Source organism: Zootoca vivipara, chromosome 8 (genome assembly GCF_963506605.1).
Source record: "Zootoca vivipara chromosome 8, rZooViv1.1, whole genome shotgun sequence".
NCBI lineage: Eukaryota > Metazoa > Chordata > Lepidosauria > Squamata > Lacertidae > Zootoca > Zootoca vivipara.
In genome coordinates this window covers 932,133-956,621 of record NC_083283.1, presented here as the reverse complement: position 1 = coordinate 956,621, position 24,489 = coordinate 932,133, and the positions used below count along the sequence as shown (strand labels likewise).

The 24,489-nt window shown below is 48.3% G+C and overlaps 1 protein-coding gene across 1 annotated transcript in view; it reads left to right on the top strand.

Annotated features, from left to right (window-relative positions):
- Positions 1-3,206: 3,206 nt before the first annotated feature.
- Positions 3,207-24,489, top strand: part of BOP1 (BOP1 ribosomal biogenesis factor) — a 72,395-nt gene continuing 51,112 nt past the window's right edge. Inside the window, exons 1-3 of the mRNA XM_035124614.2 lie at positions 3,207-3,338; positions 4,885-5,073; positions 15,146-15,265. Coding sequence (XP_034980505.2) covers positions 3,285-3,338; positions 4,885-5,073; positions 15,146-15,265 — 363 coding nt within the window. The 5' untranslated portion in view covers positions 3,207-3,284. The remainder of the gene's footprint in view (positions 3,339-4,884; positions 5,074-15,145; positions 15,266-24,489) is intronic.

The following is a 24,489-nucleotide window of genomic DNA, read 5'->3' as shown; positions in this document are numbered from 1 at the left end:
TACGCTTTGCATGCACATGCAATGGGGTGTATATAGGAATAGAGATTGTGCATGTTTGCATATGCATCGGTCCATTCCCCCTATTGAATTTAGAGGGGGCGTGGCACGCAGAAGGGGGTTAAACTGTGGAACTCCCGCCCACTGGAGGCTGTGATGGCCCCCAAGCAGATTCGTGCGGGAGAGGGTTATCAAAAACTTCTCGCCAGGATGGATAAACTCTTCCCAATTCTTTTAAATCCCAGTTGCTGGAAACCACAGGAGGGGAGAGCTGCTCTTGTGCTAGGGTTCTGTTCCTGAGCTTCCCAGAAGAGGCTCCTGCCATATTTTAATCGACCTCTAAGCTATGGGACGCGGGTGGCGCTTAAACCACAGAGCCTAGGGCTTGCCGATCAGAAGGTCGGTGGTTCAAATCCCCGCAACAGGGTGAGCTCCCAGCTCCTGCCAACCTAGCAGTTCGAAAGCACGGCAAAGTGCAAATAGATAAGTAGGTACCGCTACAGCGGGAAGGTGAATGGCGTTTCCGTGTGCTGCTCTGGTTCAACAGAAGCGGCTTTGTCATGCTGGCCACATGACCTGGAAGCTGTATGCCGGCTCCCTTGGCCAATAACGCGAGATGAGCGCCGCAACCCCAGAGTTGGTCACGGCTGGACCTAAAGGGTCCCTTTACCTAAGCTATCCTGGGGGACGCAGGTGGCACTGTGGTCTAAACCACAGAGCCTAGGGCTTGCCGATCAGAAGGCCCCAACCTAGCAGTTCGAAAACACATCACAGTGCAAGTAGATAAATAGGTACTACTCCAGGGGTACCTTTACCTTTACCTTTACCTAAGCTATCCTGGGAGTCTTTCTTGGCTGAAGAGTGGTATTCAAAATATTTAAATAAAACATTTGCATACATACTCGCAATGGCTCACAACATATCATTAGCATCGTATACACAGGATAATTTAGTTTCCTATGCATAGCAGGTATATCATGCTTTCAGACAATTTACAGAACATCTGCAGTGCTTCCAATCCAGGCCCCAATGACCTTTCTTTTACTTGGCCACCTGCCAGCCATTCTGCCTGGCTAATGTGTGAAACTTGTTCCTAGCTCTTAAATCCCCCCCCCCACTCTGGCTTCACCTTTAATATTAAAGATGTTGGGAGAAAGGAGTACTGGAGCTGGGGTGGCCATGGTTACAACAACCGTGTAATGGTGGCCATTGTTAATGCAGAAGGTTATAGGTGTGGTGTGGTGTGGATGAAGCTGGTGTTTGCTGCTGCACGCACTGTCCTGTTTCTGTTAATTGGTTCTCATGGGAAACTTACAGATTCTTGCTTCACACAATTAACTCAAGGCAGTGTCAATTTACTCTTGGCAGAAACCCAATGTCTGCCTGACCTGGAAACTACTCTCTGATTGGTTAACGACCAGCACTGAACTCTGTTATCTAGGAATGCTAGCACAGTTGTTTCTTGTTGGGTGTTAGGAGTAGGAGTGCTGCGTGTGGTTGGAGAGAGAGAGAGAGACAGAGAGGATTTATTTTGCTTTGCTTTGTATGCAGAAACTCTGCTGGTTTTCTTTTAATAAATCCTGTAAATAGTTATTCTGCGTCTAGCCGACTAGTCATTTCCACCTCAACTAGCTTCTGCGCTGTGCAGGAAAACTCTGCTACGTTTGGGCTAAAGCCACTAGAGCTATGCCTGACACTTCAAACCCTCCCCTGTAGTTGCAGGAAATATAAAAACTGCCTTCTGGACCAGACCAATGGCCCATCTAGTCCAGCATCCTGCATTGCACAGGGTTGGACTTTCTTCTTCTTTGGTGATCACTCGTAGCCGAGTAACATTGTCTTCCATAAACACAATTTTAACAATGGGTCCGTTGTTGGACTAGGTGACCATTGGGGTTCCGTCCAGTTCTACGATTCTATGATCCTCTGATCCTGTACTCACATTGGTTACCGTAACTTCCGTCATAGAGCTTCAGTATGATGATGACAACGTAGTGTGCGCACGCTCAGAGGATGACCTCCGAACCATCCTAAATATCTTTGCAGAAGCTTATTAAAAGCTTGGCCTATCGCTCAACATCCAATAAACCAAAGTGCTGCACCAACAAGTACAAAACAACCAACTCAATGGTGTAACGTTGGAAAATGTCAATCACTTCTCCTACCTAGGCAGTTACCTTTCCACAAGGGCCAACATTGATGCCGAAATCCAGCATCGCCTGAGCTCTGCGAGTGCAGCTTTCTCCCAATTGAAGTGCAGAGTATTTGAGGACCGGGCATAGCTGCCAAGTTTTCCCTTTTCTCACGAGGAAGCCTATTCAGCATAAGGGAATTTCCCTTAAAAAAGGGGATAACTTGGCAGCTATGGGACCGGGACACTCACAGGGAAAACAAAATGCTTGTTTATAAAGCTATTGTACTACCGACCTTACTGTATGCTTGTGAAACATGGACCACTTATAAATGCCATCTCCAGCTCCTCGAAAGATTCCATCAACGGTGTCTCTGAAAAATGTTACACTGACAGCAGTCACACAAAGGTAAAGGAGAGCTTTATTTTTGCTGCTCCCTTTCATTGAGCAGGTGGTGGGGTTTGGAGTGACAGCTGCCTGTTGCTGAATCACAACTATGCTGAAGTCTTGCAGTTTTCTATTGTTTAAGAATAGAGGAAGAGCCTGCTGGATCAGGCCAATGGCCCATCTAGTCCACCATCCCGGCTCTGACAGCACACGTGGTGGAAATATACCCCGTAACGAGCAGCTTTCTCTACTGACAGCTCTCATTTCGGAGGAAAAGGGGGAAGGAAAAGAGTTCCCGGAAGCTGGGCTCGATATGCACGTCTAAGCTTCGTGTGTCTATGTGCATCAGGGTCCCTTCGAAGCCATTCCCTGCGACCGTAGACTTATGCGATCGTGGCGCCTGCGCTGTAGGCGCGATTTTTTGCAACTCGGGCCTGTGGGGCGCACGCGCGGAACTGAGAAGTACACCGGCGCGCGTGTGCTGACGTCACAGCTTGACCTCTGACCTCTCCCCTCAGGTTTCCCCTCAGAGCCGCTTTCCCCGCCGGTATTTGAATCTTATCGCTAAGGCAAAGACGGCGACCTCGCTCTGAGCGGACCGAAGAGAAATCCCGCTCCGTCCGCTTCAAGGCGAAGGCCGCGCGACGACGCACGCGAGCGAGCGAGGAGGGGCGGGGCGTGTTCCTTCCCGTCGCGCCTGCGCACTTGCGAGCAGCTGGAGCGGCGAGCGCACGCGGCGGGGACGTGAGGCGGCTCTGAGGGGGAAGCATGAAGGCCGCCGGGGGCGAGGGGAGCAACGGAGGCGGCGGCAGCAGCAGCCGGGTGAGGGCCGGGACGCGAGGGGACGGAGGGCGGAGGCCCCGCTCCGGGGTGGCCACTGGCCTGGGAGTGGGGGAGGAGAAGAGGGGGCAGCCCCTCCCCCGAGACCCCCGGGAGAAAAGGGGGCCTCCCTCCGGGAGTTGCTGGGCCCTCCGCTCCCAGGGGCCAGGGACCTGGCCCGCCCCTTCCTCATTCTAGAACAACAGCCCTGCGAGGTGGCAACGCTTCAGAGATTGTCTTCCTGTCACTATAATACACATATGTTGCATTTCTTCATTTCATAGAATTGTAGAGTTGGAAGGGGCTTGCAAGGTCGGGCGGCTGCGGCTGCGCCCCCAGGCCACGCCCCGTGAGCATCACGTGGCCCCGTGGAGGATTCGAACCCAGACCTGCCTCAGCCCTTGACCCGCTCTGCTACCCGCTCTGCCGCCACAGGCTCTCCCTGGGGCAGTTGGAGCCCCGAGAAGCGCCTGGGGAGCCATGACAGGCAGGCCCAGCCCTGGCTGCAGAATGGTGGCAAGATCCTGGGGGGCGGCTGCCAGTCAGAGTGGGCAATGCTAGGTCAGGTGGGCCAGGGGCATGAGGTATGGTGTGAGAACCTTCACGTGTTGTGTTGTAAAGCACCGTGTGGTCCTCGGATGAAGCGCACTATAGAAATCTAGTGATGGGGATGAGGACGGTGCCCCCAGAGCTCCTGATGAGCAGCAGTTTCTAGCTTATCAGGAGGCGGAAGGGCTCTCTGGGCACTTGGCACCATCCTCATCACCATTACTTTAAAAAAAAATAAAGAAATATATAAGAAAACTGGGTCTTTTTCTTTGGCGATTGCTTGTAGCCGAGTAAGATTGTCTTCCATGGACAGTTTTAACATTGAGTCCGTAAGTGACTGTGGAGGCCAATTCTGGATCCACATGTCCTTCCACAGTGGGGACATAGTTTTCCGTGTGGGGATTGATAACGGTAAGGGTTTACCAAGCATGCCTTCCTCTTGGCACGTTTCTCTCTTGCGTCGTGAATTCCAGCGTCTTCAAAGTCCACGACACCTTTGCTAAAGGCTGTTCTCTAATTGGAGCGCTCACAAGCCAGTGTTTCCAAATTGTCGGTGCTCATACTACATTTTTAAAGATTTGCCTTGAGAGAGTCTTTAAACCTGTTGTTGACCACCACCATTACACTTTCCATTTTTAAGTTTGGACTGAAAACTGAGTAGCGATGCTGGAAGCTGGGTAAAAGAACTGGGTCTCTAGCATTGTTGGGTAAGTGGGTTGTTGAAGACAAGAGTCATATCTGAATGGCAAGGTATGTTTCTGGTGCCCAAGGCTATTATTGGAAGGACGGTAATTAGTTATTGTCTCTGCAGCCTATTGACATCACAAGCGATGCTTGTAGCGTTGTTTGGAAGAACCTTTTGGCCTACAAGGGGATGATGATGATTTTTTAAATTTCTATACTGTTTTTCATCCAAAGATCACAGGGTGGCTTACAATATAGGGATTTTTGACACAGCTGCTAGTAAACTCTTCTAATGCTTTCTGTTTCCTTCTGGCAGCCTCTCCTCAGCATCCTTCCCCTTGAGGAGCAAGAAGGGCAAAGTGATGATCTGACAGACAGTGATGAAAGTGTATTCTCTGGACTAGAGGATTCTGGGAGTGACAGCATCACAGAGGATGAGGAGGAAGACCAGGACAGTGGGGTCGAGGAGAAGTCAGAAGGTGTCTTGCCCTCTGAAAATACGCTTGTAAGTATAGAATACTCTGGAGTGCTGTGTCTATGGCACTGTGTCTTTAGGTGATTCTTCTCATGTAGCTTTTCAAGAAGGAGGTTCTGGACAAAGAAATCACATACAGTGGTACCTCGGGTTACAGACACTTCAGGTTACAGACTCCACTAGAATCATAGAATCATGGAGTTGGAAGAGACCACAAGGGCCATCCATTCCAACCCCCTGCCAAGCAGGAAACACCATCAAAGCATTATTGACATATGCCTGTCAAGCCTCTGCTTAAAGACCTCCAAAGGAGGAGACTCCACCACACTCCTTGGCAGCAAGTTCCACTGTCGAACAGCTCTTACTGTCAGGAAGTTCTTCCTAATGTTTAGGTGGAATCTTCTTTCTTGTAGTTTGAATCCATTGCTCCGTGTCCGCTTCTCTGGAGCAGCAGAAAACAACCTTTCACCCTCCTCTATATGGCATCCTTTAATGTATTTGAACATGGCTATCATATCACCCCTTAACCCTCTCTTCTCCAGGGTAACCCAGAAGTAGTACCTCGGGTTAATATTCAGGATGAGAACAGAAATTGCGGCGCAGCGGCAGCGGGAGGCCCCATTAGCTAAAGTGGTACATCAGGTTAAGAACAGTTTCAGGTTAAGAATGGACCTCCAGAACAAATTAAGCTTTTAACCCGAGGTACCACTGTATTCCTTCAGTGGCAACGCTTCAGAGATTGTCTTCCTGTCACTATAATACACATATGTTGCATTTCTTCATTTCATAGAATTGTAGAGTTGGAAGGGACTTGGAAGGGTCATTTAGTCCAACTCTTGCAAGTTAAGAATCTTTTGCCCGAAGTGGGACTCAAACCTACCACCCTGAGATTAAGAGCCTTGTGCTCTGCCGTCTGAGCTATCCCTTCAGTTTGTATGTTATGCTTGTCATTTTGCAGTGAAGTTGGTTTTCCTTGGGAAGTTTCCCGTTTAAGAAGTTCAGGTGCACATACAATGTTTGGCAAGCTCAGCAGCTTCAAAGTTGTAATTCATGTTTTTCAGGTGGTGGAATTCCACTTATGCAACAGAGCTTCCCCTTCCCCTTTTCTCCCTGTGCACCCCCAAAAATGATCCAGAAAGTCTATTCTCGGGGTGCATGGAGGCTGCAGGAGAGAGGATGAGGAAGAGCCATTGTGCAAATGGGAGTATTGTGCAGTTGGAACAGTAGCTTTGGATACAGCCCTGTGTGAAGCATGCACAGTTCTCCGGTTGCTAAAATGTATTAGTAAGCCAAGAGTTTTAAGTTCCTTTGGTTTTTTTAACATTTAAGTTACGTCTGGAAGGGGTGTGGAAACTTCAGCTCAAGGTCCTCATTCCCTCATAGGCAGCCTTCCAGCAGTCACATGTTAATTGTGGGTGAGGCAAAGAATGGGACTTAGCTTTGTATGTTCTAGCCATGCAAAAGGAAAGGAAAGTGCACACACCTCCATGCAGGCAAGGAAGAGGCATTAGCACATTCAAGGACACGTTCCAGCCAGGCAACAGCACTTCAGGAGGGTGCCAAGGAGGGCTGGTAAGGGGTGTGGCCTGTGGACAGTCTCAAGGACCTATCAGAGAGGTGGCAAGGGAGGGGCTCAACTTCTCTACCATGGATATTAGGGTGGGTCATAAAAAACTTTTTTGGGAAAATGTTTCCTCCCTTGATTTTATATCAGGCGTATGGTATAAACATAGTCAAATTTGAAATTTGAAATTTTTAATATTTAGACCCTGCTCCTACAGATTGAAATTTTGCCTCACTACGAGTGATGAAAACATAGGAATTTGACTCATTTATTCTCAGTATGTTAAATTGTGAACTAATAAACATAAATTTTAGGTTTTATGTAGAGCGATAATAGTTGCATATTATTATTTTCTGCAATATTTATTTATTTAAGATAAAACATGTTGATAATTTACATGAAAAACCAATGATTTTGAACAAATTATATGGAACAATTAAGCAAACGGTGTACTAAACAAGTAAACATAAACATTAAACAATCCATCCCCTTGATTATTTTGATGGCTCTTTTCTGGACCCTTTCCTTTTTGAGATGAGGTGACCAGGCAAGCTTTTGAATGTGTGGATTGACGTGCTTACTTGAGTAATTGGTTTTCGATAGGCCTCCTAGTGTGGTTGGCATATTTGCATTCCCATATTTGCATTCCTATTAGGACTCCCTGATACGTTGATCTGTGAGGCTTTGCTGCTCTCCATGATCCGACCTGTTTTGACTAAGAGAACTTGTCAGTGCTTTTCATGCTCTGGCCCTCCTGTTGCAGCTGAACTGAGCAGCTGCTTTTGGCATGTGGTGCTCACTTAGAATCATAGAATCATAGAGTTGAAAGAGACCAAAAGGGCCAACCAGCCCAACCTCCTGCCAAGCAGGAAACACCATCAAAGCATTCTTGACAGATGGCTGTCAAGCCTCTGCTTAAAGACCTCCAAAGAAGGAGACTCCACCACACTCCTTGGCAGCAAATTCCACTGTTGAACAGCTCTTACTGTCAGGAAGTTCTTCCTAATGTTTAGGTGGAATCTTCTTTCTCGTAGCTTGAATCCATTGCTCCATGTCCGCTTCTCTGGAGCAGCAGAAAACAATCTTTCACCCTCTTCTATATGACATCCTTTTATATATTTGAACATGGCTATCATATCACCCCTTAACCTTCTCTTCTCTAGGCTAAACATAGCCAGCTCCCTAAGCCATTCCTCATAAGGCATTGTTTCCAGGCCTTTGACCATTTTGGTTGCCCTCCTCTGGACACGTTCCAGCTTGTCAGTATCCTTCTTGAACTGTGGTGCCCAGAACTGGACACAGTACTCCAGGTAAGGTTTGACCAGAGCAGAATACAGTGGTACTATTACTTCCCTTGATCTAGATGCTATACTCCTATTGATGCAGCCCCAGAATTGCATTGGCTTTTTTAGCTGCTGCATCACACTACTGACTCATGTCAAGTTTGTGGTCTACCAAGACTCCTAGATCCTTTTCACATGTACTGCTCTCAAGCCAGGTGTCACCCATCCTGTATTTGTGCCCTTCATTTTTTTTTGCCCAAGTGTAGTACTTTACATTTCTCCCTGTTGAAATTCATCTTGTTTGCTTTGGCCCAGTTGTCTAATCTGCTAAGGTCATTTTGAAGTGTGATCCTGTCCTCTGGGGTATTAGCCACTCCTCCCAATTTGTTTTTTTCCCCAAAATTTTTTTAATTCTTTTTCCAACACATTTAACACAATCAAAACAATAACAACAAAAATACAAATAAAACACACAAATAAAAATTGTATAAACTTTCACAGTTCTTAACATTGTTCTAATCATTGTGCTGTGACTTCCTCAACTCCTTATTTGCTGCGATTCACTATTAATCCTGTTTAGCAATTCTATCTCATAGACCATTTCTATAATTTCTCAAATTCTTAATTCTTGATTCTACTATCCATTATTTACATTTATCATCTTATCTTTTCTCCCTTACTCCTAATCTACGCTACAACTTCTACTGTGATTCAAAATCCATATCTTATTAATCAATCAAAATACTATATTTCTTCAAATAAACTTTAAAACTCGACCATTCTTCTTCCGCCGCCTTCTCCCCCTGGTCACGAAGTCTCCCGGTCAGATCAGCCAGTTCCATATAATCCAACATTTTCACCTGCCATTCTTCCACTGATGGTATATCCTGGGTCTTCCATTTCTGTACTATCAACATTCTCGCTGCTGTTGTGGCATACAAAAAAACAGTAACATCTTTCTTTGGTATTTCTTCCCCCACAATTCCCAACAAAAAGGCCTCTGGTTTTTTAATAAAAGTATTTTTAAACATTTTCTTCAATTCATTGTAAATCTTATCCCAGAAGTCTTTTACTTTGGGGCAGGTCCACCACATGTGATAAAACGTCCCTTCTGCTACTTTGCATTTCCAACACTTATTATCATGTGTGTGGTACATCTTTGCTAACTTAACTGGGGTTAAATACCATCTATACATCATTTCCAGCATATTTTCTTTTAGAACATTACATGCAGTAAACTTCATGGATTTTTTCCACATTCTTTCCCAATCCTGCATCATTATATTATGTCCAACATCTTTAGCCCAATCAATCATTACTGACTTTGTTTGTTCATCCTTAGTTTGCCACTCCAGCAGTAAATTATACGTTTTGGAAAGATTTTTAGTTTTTGAATTTAATAAAAGTGTTTCCAGCTTGGATTCTTCCATTTGAAAACCTATTTTTTGTCCATTTTAAACACTTCATTGATTTGATGATACTGTAGCCAATCATATAAAAAACATCTTTCAACTGATCATATGGTTTAATTTTATATTGGCCTCCTTCTTGTATTAAGATATCCTTATACTTTGGCCACCTAGCTTCCATATTTCGCCTTTTAAAGGCCTTAGCTTCCAAAGGTGAGATCCACCTGGGCGTTTTACTCTCTAGCAAATCCTTGTACCTCATCCATACATTTAGCAATGATTTCCTAATTATATGGGTTTTAAACCCTTTATAAACCTTCGCTTTGTCATACCATAGATATGCATGCCATCCATAAACATTATCAAAGCCTTCCAAGTCTAGTACAGCGGTATTGTCCAACAAAAACCATTCTTTCATCCAACATAAGGCAGCAGCCTCAAAGTATAATTTCAGATCTGGCAGGGAAAATCCCCCCCCCTATCTTTAGTGTCTGTTAAAATCTTAAACTTAATTCTGGGTTTTTTCCCCTGCCAGATAAATTTAGATAGTATCTTTTGCCATTCTTTAAAGCATTTTGTCTTATCAATTATAGGTAGTGCTTGGAATAAAAATAGCATTCTCGGCAATACATTCATCTTAATAACTGATATTCTACCCAACAATTGACAATTTTAAACTAGACCATATATCCAAATCCCTCTTAATCTCATTCCACATCTTTTCATAATTATCTTTGTACAAGCTCAGATTTTTTGCAGTCATGTTCACGCCCAAGTACTTCACCCTTTTTACAAACATCAAGCCTGTAGTCTCTTGTATCTTGTTTCTTTCCTCTAATGACAAGTTCTTCTCTAGAACTTTCGTTTTAGTCTTATTCAATTTAAATCCCGCAACATGTCTGAACTCCTGAATTATATCCAGCGCTTTGATTACGCTGGTTTCTGGGTCCTGCAAAGTCAATACTAAATCATCCGCAAAGGCTTTTAATTTGGTGTCATCTGCAAACTTGCTCAGGATGCCCTCAAGCCCATCATCCAAGTCATTGATAAAGATGTTGAATAAGATGTTGATCTACCAGGCTTGTAATTCTGTCAAAAAATGAGATCAGATTAGTCTGACATGACTTGTTTTTCAGAAATCCATGCTGACTTTTAGTGATCACAGCATTCCTTTCTAGGTGCTCACAGACCGTTAATGATCTGCTCTAGAATCTTTCATGGTATTGATGTCAGGCTGACTGGGTGGTAATTGGGTCTTCTCTTTCCCCCCTTTTGAAAATCGGGACAACATTTTCCCTCCTCCAGTCTGCTGGGACTTCGTCTGTTCTCCAGGAATTTTCAAAGATTATTGCCAGTGGTTCTGAAATAACCTCTGCCAGTTCTTTTAATACTCTTGGATGTAGTTCATCTGGCCCTGGAGACTTGAATACATCTAAACTAGCCAAGTGTTCTTGTACTACCTCCTTACTTATTCTGGGCTGTGTTTCCCCTGCTGAATAATCTGCTCCATATTCTTCAGGTTGGGCATTGTTTTCTTTTTTTGGAGAAGACTTGAGGCAAAGAAGGTATTGAGGAATTCTGCCCTTTCTCTGTCCCCTCTCCCAGCACACAATTTTTCCGCTGGCTTGGCTTTAGACAGTAAGTTTCTTCAGTGTCAAGAGCCTGATGCTCTGTGCATTGCAAATAAAAATAATAGCAAATATATAATATACTGCCAGGCCTCTCTGCTTCTGTCATCTGCCTTATTCATCAGGGCTTGGCAGTCAGTCAACTTGGCAGGGATCCTGGGGAGCATGAACGTGTAGAACAGAATAGGCAACCATCAGCCGGCGATGGGGATGAAAAGCTCCTGTGCGTGCTGCAGCTCGGCCGCGTGCTCCAAAGTTGGGAATTCTTCTATATTGCTACTGGTGGGTCTCCTACCTCAAGGCAAAACCTCCTCTCTTGTGCATAGAAACAGGAGGAGGTGGAGGAAGCAAAGGAAGATGCTTCACCCAGGGCTGAAGAAACTTCCCTTGATGCTGCTGACTCAGGATGGATAAATTTGTGATAAACAGATGATTCTTTGTCCCTGGAAAGCTGTCTTAAGTTGCAAGCATGCACAATTCTGTGCAGTGTTCAGACACAAAACAGCGGGAGGCAAGGCAGTTTCATCTTTGGAAAACTGGCAGGCCTTCAGCCGCAGTGGCCAGCTTTTGCCTGTGTAGTTCATTGGGCGACAGGCTGCTGGCCTGGGGAGCCTGGGTGCCATTGCTGTTCTGTTGTGAAGCTCCAAGGTTGGCCTTGGGCACATCCTAGTCACTTAGCTTAACCTACCTCACACAGAGTTAGAACTACAGAGGCGATATGTGTGTGCTGGCCTTAGCTCCCTGAAGGAAGGCTAGGATTCAAGTTTCATATAATGAAGAGGGCACTCGACTTCACAGACCTCCTAGGAAGCGGGATGGTAAGGAACAGAGGAACTTGCACCCCTCTAACCTTGCGAGGGAGGAAGCTTGGCATTGGAGAGTTGCATGGGACCAGTATCCTCTGCACAGAGGAGCTCAGTCCTGCTAGTCCTGGATTTCCTTGGTGATGCCCCGTGGTGCCAAAGAGAGAATTGAAGAAGCACTTGTAGAGCTTCTGATGAAAAGGCATTAGCCACGTTAGAAGAGTTTTCTTGGTGGACAGTACAAATGTAATAAATACGGCAACACAGTTTTCAGATTAAAGGAGTCTTGCAGACGGTTACTGAAAAGTAGAGAAGAGTTGCAGAACAGACCCTTGTGCCGCCCGTTCAAGAACTGAACTGTCTCAGTGGCTTCTGCACAGGCCGTTTGCTGATGGTGAAGTGAGTTTTCAGCACCAGCCAGTGCTTCTCACCTGACCACAAGCATTGCTGAATCAGCAGATGCAGGCACAGCGGCCTCACAGCCTGACCTCTTCACCTCGGAAGCCCTGGCTGCCACAGCTGCTGCAATTACTCCTTCCGATTGCTTTTCCTGGCTGTCTCTCCTGCCCCACCCCCTGCACATTCCTTTTGGTGTTGCATGCTGCCCTCTGGCGGCCTCTTTGCCCACCTTCCTGCAGGAGCCTCTGAACTGACTGCTCAGGGCAGGAAGCAAGGCCCCGTTTTGTGTCCATTAATGAAAAAATGCAGAGAGCCAGTGTGGCTGTAGAAAAATCCAAGAACAAGAGTGCTGTGCAAGAAGGAAGGTTCCCAGCACGTATCAAGGCTAGGTGTCACCAAGGGAATTCTTTTATATGCCTCTTAATAAAAGCTGCTTGGGAGAAACTTACCCTTCATCTCACCTAAGCCCCTACATCTCCTGAGTCAGGAGGGTGGCACAAGCCTGCCCCCTCCATCTGCAAAATGAACAAATGAGCCTTAAAGCATGAGCCTTGGAACGTTCTGCCAGAGGAGACGCACTTGCTGGTGTTGTCTGAAGAACCCACATCAGCCTGCCTTGTCCTAGCTCTCTTCCAGCTGATTGCCGGAGGGACATGAGCGCAGCAACAGGAAGGGGAGCTTGGTCATTGCAGGGGCGCTTTGGTTTGCGGGTGTCTCCACAGCAGCATTGCCCCACATGTCTTGTTCTGGAGGTGCACTGAGAAGCGGCTCTTGTGCCTGTGAGGGATGAGGAGCTGGGCCAGTCTTGCTAGACCAGGGTACCCTTGGCAGTGACCCTGGGCCTCCTTGGCATGACCTGGCAGGCCGCCAGGGTGGCTTGCTGCACCAGTGGCCCATTTCTGCAGAATGGGGCTCTGCTCCAAGCTCATGGAGTGTTAGGAGGAAGGAGGACGAGGGGAGGAGAGCGGGAGAGACAGACAAAACCTTCTCAATGCCAAAAGCCTGGGAAAAAACTTACCTCCGATCTCCTTTTTAAAAAGACTTTAATAAAGCCTTTGTTTTTGCTGTAATCCCATCTTCTAGTTGGCCCTGTGCTTTCTAGGCCCCCAGCCCCACTTTCTCCCCTTGGCCAGAAGGGTGGAAGTCAGAGGGGGGGGGGCAGAAAGGGCTGTGTTATGGGTTGCGTACAGCAGAAGGTGATCACACACTGTGCAGATTTTACTGCTCCCAGGAGGGGTGCTTTGTAGGGCTGCTTTTCTGATTATTCTGTCAAATCCTCCGGTAAAACCCACTCCAGGCTGGGTCCCCTCTGAGCGGGGGAGGAGGGTGAATCTCTTTAACAGGGAAGGATGTGCAGCTCTGCCTGCACCCGCACGCCAGGCCAAGGCGTAGGTGCAGTCTGGAACGCCAGGCCCGTGGGCTGGAATCTGGCTGGGGCTGGATCCTGTCCTTTCTCAAATCCTAAGAACAGCCCTGGTGGACCAGACCAAGGTGCTTCCATCTAGCCCAGCCTCTTGTTGCCAAGAGTGGCCAGCCAGATGCCTTCAGGATGCCCACAAACACGGCGTAGAAAGTAGGAGCCTTATCCTGCTGCTGCTGCTGTTGTACATGCAGAAGACGCCTGCTGCCTCTTAGCTCATGGCTGCTGATAGGCCGAGCCATCTAAAGAACGGAAAGTTTCCATTCCGTCCATGCATAAAGCATAGAGAGCACTGCTTGATGTGTCATCTGGTGTTTGTGCAGGATGGTCTAGGGAAGCCTTCCCCAGAAAAGTGCCCTCTGGCTGCTTTGGACTACAGCTCCCAACTGCCCTGGGCAGCATGACCATATGAGGCTGGGGCTGATGGGGTTTGTAGTCCAAAACAGTGGGGGGCTCCCACCTTGAGGAAGGGTGACCTATATGCAAATTTGCCCATCTACCTCCCTGACTTTACATAAGGAGACGGCCATCACGACATTCTCTGACAACTAACTTGGGGAGGGGGTTCATTCTGCAAAGAAATGCTTTCTGTTGTCTGTCCTGGATCAGACCAATGGCCCATCTAGTCCAGCATCCTGTTCCGACAGGAGACAAACAGATGCCTGCAGGCAGAACATGAGCACAAGAGCCCTCTCCCTCCTGTGGTTTCCAGCAACTGGTATTCATTCAGAAGCCTCCCAGGTGTGGAGGTGGAGCATTGCTTTCATGGTCCATCCATCTGTGGAGGCAGAGAATAGCCTCCATCATGACTGGTGGCCATTGAAAGCCTTTTTTCATGAATCTGTCTGATCCTCATTTAAAGGCATCCAAGTTGGTGGCTGTCTCTTAACACCTGTGCGAGTGAGTTCCACAGTTTAACTGTGCTGCACGAATAAGCACTTGTTTTCATCTGTCCTGAATCTTTGAACATTCAACTTGATTTGATGCCTCCAAAGTTCTAGTGTTATAAGAGAGGGATAAAACTTTTCTCTGTCCACTTTCCCCATACTCAAATATCCGTCACATGGGACTGTCACACGGAAGAGGGAGCAAGCTTGTTTTCTCCTGCTCTGGAGGGCAGCACTCAAACCAATGGCGTCAAGTTACAAGAAAAAGATTCCCACTAAATATCAGGAAAAAATGTCTGACTGTAAGAGCTGTTCAACAGTGGAACAAACTCCCTTGGAAGGTGGTGGACTCTCTTGGAAGGTGGTGGTTTTTAGACAGAGCTTTGATGGCCATCTGCCATGGATGCTTTAGCTGAGATTCCTACATTGCAGGAGGTTGGACTAGATGACCCTTTGGGTCCCTTCCAAATCTACAATTCTGAGATTCTCCTGGGAGAGGGTGGCTCCAGGTCTCAACGTTTTGCGATGTCTTTTTCATGTGTTGAGAGGGAGCGCCAGGCTGTACCTAGTAGAAGACTTTAGCCTATAGCCCAAGGGAGGGAGGCCCTCCTTACACTGAGTGTTCATTGCTGGCCATTTTGTGTAAGACACACAGCCTCTCGCTGCCTGTACGTGGTAACTCTTTCCTGCCATCCTGCTTGTCTTTCAGGCTGAAGAGGTTTCCAAGAAGAAAGTGCGATCGCACCGTAAGATCAAGGGCACAGAACACAATCCACAGGAGGAGTCACTCTTGCAGAATGAATATGTGGAAGACAGCTCCGATGAGGAGGTAAGGTGGTCTCCTGTTCCATGTTACTCTGTGGGCAGTGCTAAACAAATCATGGTCTCCTGCTCTTTGAATGAAAAGTGAGTTGGCTCCTTGTATCTCTGTGTTTCCTGTGTGCTTTTTCAACCACTGCTGACCCATTTTTTCTGTCATATGGACATTTGGCTGCATGGGTTACAATGATGTTTGTTCTTTACAGAGGAATTGTTGCTGGTGTTGGGGGGTGGGGGGAGACTGACTTGATATCCTGCAAGAAACTTAAGAGCAGTGGATGAGGCTGTTAGTCACACACAGGGCCCAGAGAAGTGGATTATGGGGTGGCTCCAGGGCAGTGAGAAAAGGGCTGGTGGAGGGGGGGCAATTAGGTTGGCTTGTGCCTGCAAAGTTGCAAGAGGATGTGTGGGGGATTTGAGGTCGGATGAGGACCATTGTTTACCTTCCCTCAGGCAAAATGTAAGAGGCTGCACTTTCTTGGGCTCATGGTTTGAGGAAGAAAAAAATTCTGATGGTTTAGTGTTGAACTCTTAAGTAACTGGACTAAATTCCAGGTGAATGAGGAAGGTAAATGGTGGTAAACACAAGTGAGGAAAATATTCACAATGTTGAAGGGAGGATAATTGGATAGGCATCGCTGCAGAAAAAGGTCTGGAAGTTACAATAGGTAAGGCACTTTGAAGAAGCCCTTGATGCTCTTGTTGCAAAATTAGCCAAGGCCTTTTAAAGTTGTATTCTTTATTATTATTATTAACTTTCAATACTGCCCTTCATCCTAGGATCACAGGGCAGTTTACGAAATAAAAACACAAAAATACATACCATTGTGACAAACAAAATTAACACCTCCCTTCTGCACACTGGCAGTTTAAAAGGCCGTAGATTGCTTAATTTGCCAAAGGCCTAGGAAGAGAATGTTTTTGACTGGTGCCTAAAGATATGTAACAAAGGTCCCAGGCAAGCCTCTGTGGGGAGAGCATTCCACAAACAGGGAGCCGCCACAGAGCCACCCCACAGACCTGTCACAAAAGAGGCTGATTTCAGGGGACCAGGTCAGTTCATATGGGGAGAGGTGGTCCTTGAGGAGTTGCGGTCCTGAGCCATAAACTGCAGAAATCATCATGGCCAAGGGCAGACACCTAATTGTGTCAAGTTCTGGGCACTCTGTTTCTAGGCAGTTCGGAGCAAAATACAGTGGTACCTCGCTAGACGAATGCCCTGCTAGACGATTTTTTCGCTAGACGAATGGGTTTTGTGATTGGAGGTTGCCTCGCAAGACGAATTAGTTTTGTGAAAAATTCGTCTAGCGAATCGTGGTTTCCCATAGGAATGCATTGAAATTCAATTAATGCGTTCCTATGGGCAAAACAACAACAATTCAGTGCATTCCTATGGGATTCGCAAGACGAATTGACTCACAGAACGAATTAAATTCGTCTTGTGAGGCACCACTGTAGTGGGAGACTGAAAAGAGAGACAGGAGCTCTGTGTGGTGTATTTAGCCTGCACAAAAAGCAAGTGGGTGGGGAAAATACTGCTCCTAGCAGGGTGGAAAGTTCAGAAGAGTGCAAGGAAATAGGGAGGTCTCTGAGTTTGAGACATTGGCTGACTGTTGTGGCCTGAGTGTCATGTACCTCTGGTGAGGCACATGGACACAGCTGTTTCTCCTTGACAGAATCAGCACAAGAAGGTGTTTGTTGTTGTTGTTGTTTTTACAAAAGTCTGCTCTGTAAGACATAATTGAATTATTTGTTGGCATTTTAGTTGAAGAAGACTGGGATTTCCTTGCTGCCTTTGTCATTCTTGTGGAAACTTCTGCCTTGAGTAATGTAGTGGAATAACTTGTTAGTTCCTTCTCAGCAAGCGGAGTGTAGGTCAGTATTCCTAACCTCCTGTCACCTCCCGAGTCCTTGAACTCTCAGTTTCTGGCTGAAGGACAGGAAAGCTCCCTCCCCATTCCCCTGTTCCACCAGCCTGCCATTGGTTCTCTCCAGTTCTGCTTTCCCAACCAGCAGCCTGGTCTCGTCCCCACAATGGGTGAGGCCACAACAGCATTAGCACTGCCTGCCATTCCTTTTTAGCAAGCATGTGGCTGCATTTGCAACTGCTTGCATCCAGTTCCCATTCTTCCACCTGGTCCCTCTGTCAGATTCCTTATGTGGTAGTCCCAGTCTAAGCAACAGAAGCACCTTGAAGACTTGCTTAAAGCCGTCTGGGTTCTTCTTTGAAGCAGGAAATGAGAGACATCGGGGGGGGGGGCAGGTTTGTGAATACAAAATAAAAAAAATCCTTCCAGTAGCACCTTAGAGACCAACTAAGTTTGTCATAGGTATGAGCTTTCGTGTGCATGCACACCTCTTCTTCAGGTAATACCCAAGAGCTGGATGGTAAGGAGTGCATCCTGGAGGGTCTTTGTGTCACTTTGAATCAGCAGCCAGTTGAGAAAGACTTGGGACAGGCTTCCATGTCAACTGCTCATGTAGCTTTTAGTCAGTCAGAGCCAACTGCCCAGGGTGACGCAGAGGAGTGCTGCTTGCATATGGTGTTGTCTGAGTGGGATGCTTATTTGGGGAGTCTGAGTGGGTGAGGCCACAAGAGAGCAGGGAGCTTGGACCTGGGCTTAGCATCCCCAGGAATGAAATCCCTGCTTGCCTTTCTGACCCAGCAAAGTCATGCGTTCAGGGCATCCACAGACTAGAAGCCCACCTGGTCTGGAGCGGGAGCTGCGGAAGTGCCGGGTCTGGAATAGAGATTGAGAGCGTAATGAAATATATGGCCATACAAAACGCACGCTTGTGTAATGTCTCGAGCATTACCCAGGGACACAGCTCTTTCATGTCTGAATCCAAGGTCTCTCCCTCCCCAGCTGGTCCTATTTCAGGGCCCCATTGAGGGGAGCACTGATTCAGAACCTGTTGACATCAGAGAGGCTTCCAGTGGCTTTGTTCCTGCCTCCCTCTCTTTCTGTAATTGCATTTATCTCTCCTCCAGAAGAGTCTTGATGCTGCTGCTGCTTCCTGTGCTCAGGACATGTGCTTCTCACTGTGCATTATAACCCCTTGAACTCTAGATTGACAAGGCCAGTGCCCCCAGTGCTTCTGGTCAGAGACGCAAAGCTTCAGGTAATGAAAGTCCCTGTATCTTCTTCAGGCATGAGGACTGGGAGCCCTGAAAGTTGTTTCAAGGAGCAGTAAGGACACAAATGGAAAAAAACTCAGGCATAGCAAAGAGCTTTGAACTCCTGGTAGGTTGGAACTTAGAAGTGTGACAGTCCCTGCTCCAGAGTCTTCCAGCCTACATTCAGAAGGAAAAAGCTTGATGATCACACTGAGGATAATAAAATGGGTGTAAAAACCCAGTGATGGAAGCAAAGGATGAGCTTCACCACACAACCCACTCACTCACCCCTCTGTCTCCTCCAGAGAAAAATAGGACTGGCCCCCATTGGAAACAGGATGCTGGGCTTGCTGAACCCGTAGCGTGACTCAGCCTGGCAAGTGTCAGATTGTGAGTGGCTTGGCGCCTGTCCTGCGCAGCTGCAGGCTTGGCAAAGTCCACCTTTGGGGATGGGCATAGAATGGAGGCGTGGGGAGAATGAGTGGAATGAGCGTGCACACACTCCTACGGAGGAGCTTTGCTTCCTTTCCTCTGTTCCGCCATCTTTCCTCTTGGTTTCCCCAGTCTTCCCCTTTCAAATCTGCCCTGCCCTGGGCTTTCTGTCTGGGCACATTCCTCTACCCATTTCCAAATGGAACGGCAAGTGGAGATGTTTTGCTATGAGGTCATGGATTTAAAAAGAGAAGCCCTTCTAGGTTTGCAGTTTGTCTCCTTCCCAAGGCAATTCTGTCCAGCTGGATGATTGTTCTTGCAGCTGTGCCACAAAGTGTTACCAGCCAAAGCAGCAGCGAGGAGAGCTGGCAATGGGTCTCTGCTCTTTGCTGGGCAATGCCAAGGCTTGCAAGGCAGAAGGTGTCCTGCCAGAAGAGGTGCCTTTTCCAGAGGAGGCAATTGGTTGCAGCCCTTTCCCCTCACCCCCTGGATGTGCCTGGCTTGTGAGGTTTGGCCCGGCCGGGCAGCATCCTGTGGGGACGGGAGGCTGGCCCCAGGAGCCTTGGCACAGGGCCTGGCTGGGACGAAGTGTGTTATCCACATCTGTGATTGTACACATAGGTATGCAGTTTGGGATCTGGTGCAGAACTGTCCTCTGATCTCTTGGAGTTTCCAAACTTGGGGCCGAGGGGAAGGGATCCAGGGGGAGTTCACAACTCTTGGTTCTCCAGTCCTGCCTACAGGCCCAGTATCCCTCCTTTCCATGCCCTTTCTTCCTGGCATAGCCCTGTTTCCCTTCCTGATTATTTGCAAACCTGGTTCCTGTCTGCAAGGTGAGCAGAAGGCAGTAAAAGTGTTGCTGAGTTGCCTTGTTGGCAGCAGAACTGGGCTAGCAGTGTTGTGGCTCAGCTCCTGTTCACCTGCCTGCCCCCTCTGCAAGCGCTGGTGCTTCTCCCCCCTACACCACCCCATCTTCACCGCCCTCCTGGCCTGCGTGGGTTGTGTAGCGAAGACTAGCAAGCAGCGGAGGGAGGCCCACACGGCTGTCCCTGCACTGAGCACAGACTAAACTTCCTCCTACTGAGCTCCTGCTCAGTTGGCAGCCGCCGGCGTTGGGCCTGGCGTGCCGCCCAACTCCTTCTCTACCGTGTGTTCTGGGAAGAGACACAACAAAATAAATTGGTTTCCTGGCGTGGCCTGGCTGGGCCGTCCCGGATAAGGCAGCTCTGCTCGCCTTGCCTCCTCGCAGCAGCGCCTTGGACCGTCTCCCACTGCACCCCCGCTTGGCTGCAAAGATGGCTGCTGCACAGTGGGGAGAGCAGAGGTGCTGCCTGTGCAGATATGTCCCCGTCAGGCGGAGGGCTGGAGCTGGGGAAATCCCCGGCCCCCTTGCTCTTGCGCTCCTTCCCCTCCCTGCCCCCCCCCAACACTGCCTGTGTGTGCCGCACTTGCTTGCTTGCTGGGCAGACCGAGCGTCCCTCCCTCCCTCCCCTTCAGCTGCCCGGAGATGAATGGCCGGGAGCTGGAGAGGCTGTCAAGGCCTCGCTGGGAGGAAGCAGTTTGGGGCTCTTGTTTGGTTCTGCTTCCTCCCACAATGACTATTCCATATGTCGGTGGATAATGAATGACGGCGCGTTGAGTGCTCCTCCGCGAGCCAGCGGCTGTTCCAAGCCCACTTCCCTCCTTCATGGTGCAGCTGACCAGGAGGTGGGTGGCGGGGGGGGGGGAGAGTGTGCAGCGCCTGGCAGGACGGAGGGAGCTCTTCTTTCAGTAGCTGATTAGCTGGGGGGGGCGGGAATCATTCAGAATGTGCTCCTGGCAGGCGGCTTCTTGAACTCACTGCACCACGAGCAGGCATGACTTCCCAACCCACCAGAGCTCACAGCTGCTTCATCCTTCCCTCCTGCAGACGGTGTGAAGCTCAGCAAAGCTGTCTGCGAATGTCTGCTTCTCTGCCAGACCCACAGCGGAGGGGACATGCTTTGAGGTGGTGGTGCTGCTGCTGCTGCTGCTGCTGCAACCCGTGCCAGCACTTTCTCCCTGACGGGGTGTCTCAGCTGCATCGACAGGGCTTCATTCAGGGGCTGCAATCCTCTCCCTGCTGTGTAGGGAGCCCCTGCTTTGCACTCAGAGTTAAGTCCTTGCTCATACCAAAGTTGCTTTGACCAGACTTTGAAGGTGCTTAAAGGAAAACACAGCAAAGGGTGGCAGCTCTGGGGCACAGATGCTCCAAAGGCTTAAGCTTCCTTCCCCTTGAGAGTCATGGAAAGTTGCCAGGGGAGCCCTGAGGTTCTCTGTGGCTCTTTCCATTTACAGTGGTGCCTCGCAAGACGAATTTAATTTGTTCCGCAAGTCAATTCGTTTTGCAAAAAAATTGTCTTGCGAATCGCAATTTCCCATAGGAATGCATTGAAATTTCTTTTTTTATCCATAGGAACGCATTAATTAAATTTCAATGCATTCCTATGGGAAACTGCAATTCGCAAGACGAATTTTTCGCAAGACGAATTCGTCTTGCGAGTCGCCATCAGATCGCAAGAGAAAAATTCGTCTTGCAGGGCATTCGTCTTGCAAGGTACCACTGTAGTGACTTTGAGTGTCCTATGATATACATGCCTTCCCCAACCTGGTGCCCTCCGGATGTTGTTGGACTACAGCTCCCATTAACCCCACCCATCATGGCCAGGGATGATGGGAGCTCATATCGACCAGCACTATGGTAGCTTGGTGTTCTTCAGGGACATTGTTTGCTACCCTGGGGCATGCCTCACAAAGTCTGTTACTCCTGGCAACCCCTTGAACCCTGGACACAGTTCAGTGCTGCAGCTTCACTGGTGCAAGGGACTTCCTTTCCCTCTCTTCCCGCCTCCCCCTGCCTCTCAAAATAAGCTCTGGACTTTTGAGGGACCATTGGGAGCAGATTTTGGGGGCATATATGGGTTGGGGAGAGGAGGAAACAGAAGTCTCACTGGACGCAACCCCTTGTGTCTTCCATGTGTGCTTATGCAGAGACCAATAAGGAAATGAAGGCTGGGCTTGAGAGTGGGACTGGGCAGCCACCAGGAGTAAGAGCAGGGCTCAGCAAACTTTTTCTTTTTTTTCTTTTTTTCAAATTTTGTTTAAAAAGACTATTTCAAATTTTTAAAATATACAACAAAAGAAGAAACAAACTTAAATGATGGTAAAATCAGTCATATACATAGATACAATCCCCTTTACCCACCCTTTCCCTCCCCCTCCCCCCTATACTTCCCTCCGCACTTTTTCGACTTCCTTTTCCACTCTTATATTCACTCGTGCATTTATTTCCAATACAATTCTACTTTACTGTTAAAATTACTAATTAATTATTTTTTGTTTTTATTTCCCTTCATATCCCCTAGCCTACACATATTAACATATCTTCTTTCGAACAATGTTTTCTCATATACTCATCATAACTTTCCCACTCTTTTTCAGCAGGGGGCCGGTCTATTGTCCCTTGTGGGGAGCCGGACTAGATTTTTTTTTTTTAATGAACAAATTCCTATGCCCCACAAATAACCCAGAGATGCATTTTAAATAAAAGGACACATTCTACTCATGTAAAAACACGCTGATTCCCGGACCGTCTGTGGGCCAGATTGAGAAGGCGATTGGGCCGGAACTGGTCCCCGGGCCTTAGTTTGCCTACCCATGAGTAAGAGGAAGATGTGAGGGCAGAATAATAATATAATAATAATTTATTATTTATACCCCGCCCATCTGGCCGGGTTCCCCCAGCCACTCTGGGCGGCTTCCAACAAAACAGAAATTCTAAAATACAGAAATCCATCAAACATTAAAATACAGAGATCCATCAAACATTAAAAGCTTCCCTAAATAGGGCTGCCTTGAGATGCCTTCTAAAGGTCTGGTAGTTGTTGTTCTCTTTGACCTCTAGTGGGAGGGCATTCCACAGGGTGGGTGCCACTACCGAGAAGGCCCTCTGCCTGGTTCCCTGTAACTTGGCTTCTCGTAGTGAGGGAACCGCCAGAAGGCCCTCGGAGCTGGACCTCAGTGTCCGGGCAGAACGATGGGGGTGGAGACGCTCCTTCAGGTATACCGGACCGAGGCCGTTTAGGGCTTTAAAGGTCAGCACCAACACTTTGAATTGTGCTCGGAAACGTACTGGGAGCCAATGTAGGTCTTTCAGGACCGGTGTTATGTGGTCTCGGCGGCCGCTCCCAGTCACCAGTCTAGCTGCCGCATTCTGGATTAGTTGTAGTTTCCGGGTCACCTTCAAAGGTAGCCCCACGTAGAGCGCATTGCAGTAGTCCAAGCGGGAGATAACTAGAGCATGCACCACTCTGGAGAGACAGTCAGTGGGCAGGTAGGGACTCAGCCTGCGTACCAGATGGAGCTGATAAACAGCTGCCTTGGACACCGAGTTGACCTGTGCCTCCATGGACAGCTGTGAGTCTAAAATGACTCCCAGGCTGCGCACCTGGTCTTTCAGGGGCACAGTTACCCCATTCAGGACCAGGGAGTCCTCCACACCCGCCCGCCTCCTGTCCCCCACAAACAGTACTTCTGTCTTGTCAGGATTCAATCTCAATCTGTTAGCCGCCATCCATCCTCCAACCGCCTCCAAGCACTCACACAGGACCTTCACCGCCTTCACTGGTTCTGATTTAAAAGAGAGGTAGAGCTGGGTATCATCAGCATACTGATGGACACCCAGCCCAAACCCCCTGATGATCTCTCCCAGCGGCTGCATATAGATGTTAAAAAGCATGGGGGAGAGGACAGAACCCTGCGGCACCCCACAAGTGAGAGCCCAGGGGTCTGAACACTCATCCCCCACCACCACTTTCTGAACACGGCCCAGGAGGAAGGCGCGGAACCACTGCATGACAGTGCCCCCAGCTCCCAAGCCCTCTAGACGGTCCAGAAGGATGTTATGGTCGATGGTGTCAAAAGCCGCTGAGAGATCCAGCAGAACAAGGAAACAGCTCTTACCTTTGTCCCTAGCCCGCCGGAGATCATCGACCAGTGCGACCAAGGCAGTTTCAGTCCCATGATGAGGCCTGAATCCTGACTGGAAGGGATCCAAATGGTCCGCTTCTTCCAGGCGTGCCTGGAGTTGTTCAGCAACCACTCGCTCAATCACCTTGCCCAAGAATGGAAGATTTGAGACTGGGCGATAGTTGGCCATATTGGCCGGATCTAAAGATGTTTTTTTAAGAAGCGGTTTAATAACCGCCTCTTTCAGCGGGTCTGGGAAGGCTCCCTCATGGAGAGAAGCATTTACCAGCCCGCGAAGCCCATCGCCCAGCCCTTCCCGGCTAGCTTTTATAAGCCAGGATGGGCAAGGATCAAGGAGACAGGTGGTTGGTTTCACTCGTCCAAGCAGCCTGTCCACATCCTCGGAGGTAACAGATTGAAATTGATCCCACAAAACTTGACTAGACAGGACTCTAGCACTCCCCCGCCCCGGCCCTGCTCCCACGGTGGAGTCTACCTCTTCCCGAATCTGAGCGACTTTATCTGCAAAAAACTTTGCAAAATCATTGCAGGAGATCATGTGGCCCATACTGGGCCCGGATGGAGCAGGTGGTTCCGCTAAATTGCGAACCACCTGGAAGAGTCTCCTGCTGCTGTTTTCTGCAGATGCGATGGAGACGGTGAAGAAGGTCCTCTTCGCCGTCGCCATTGCCACTTGG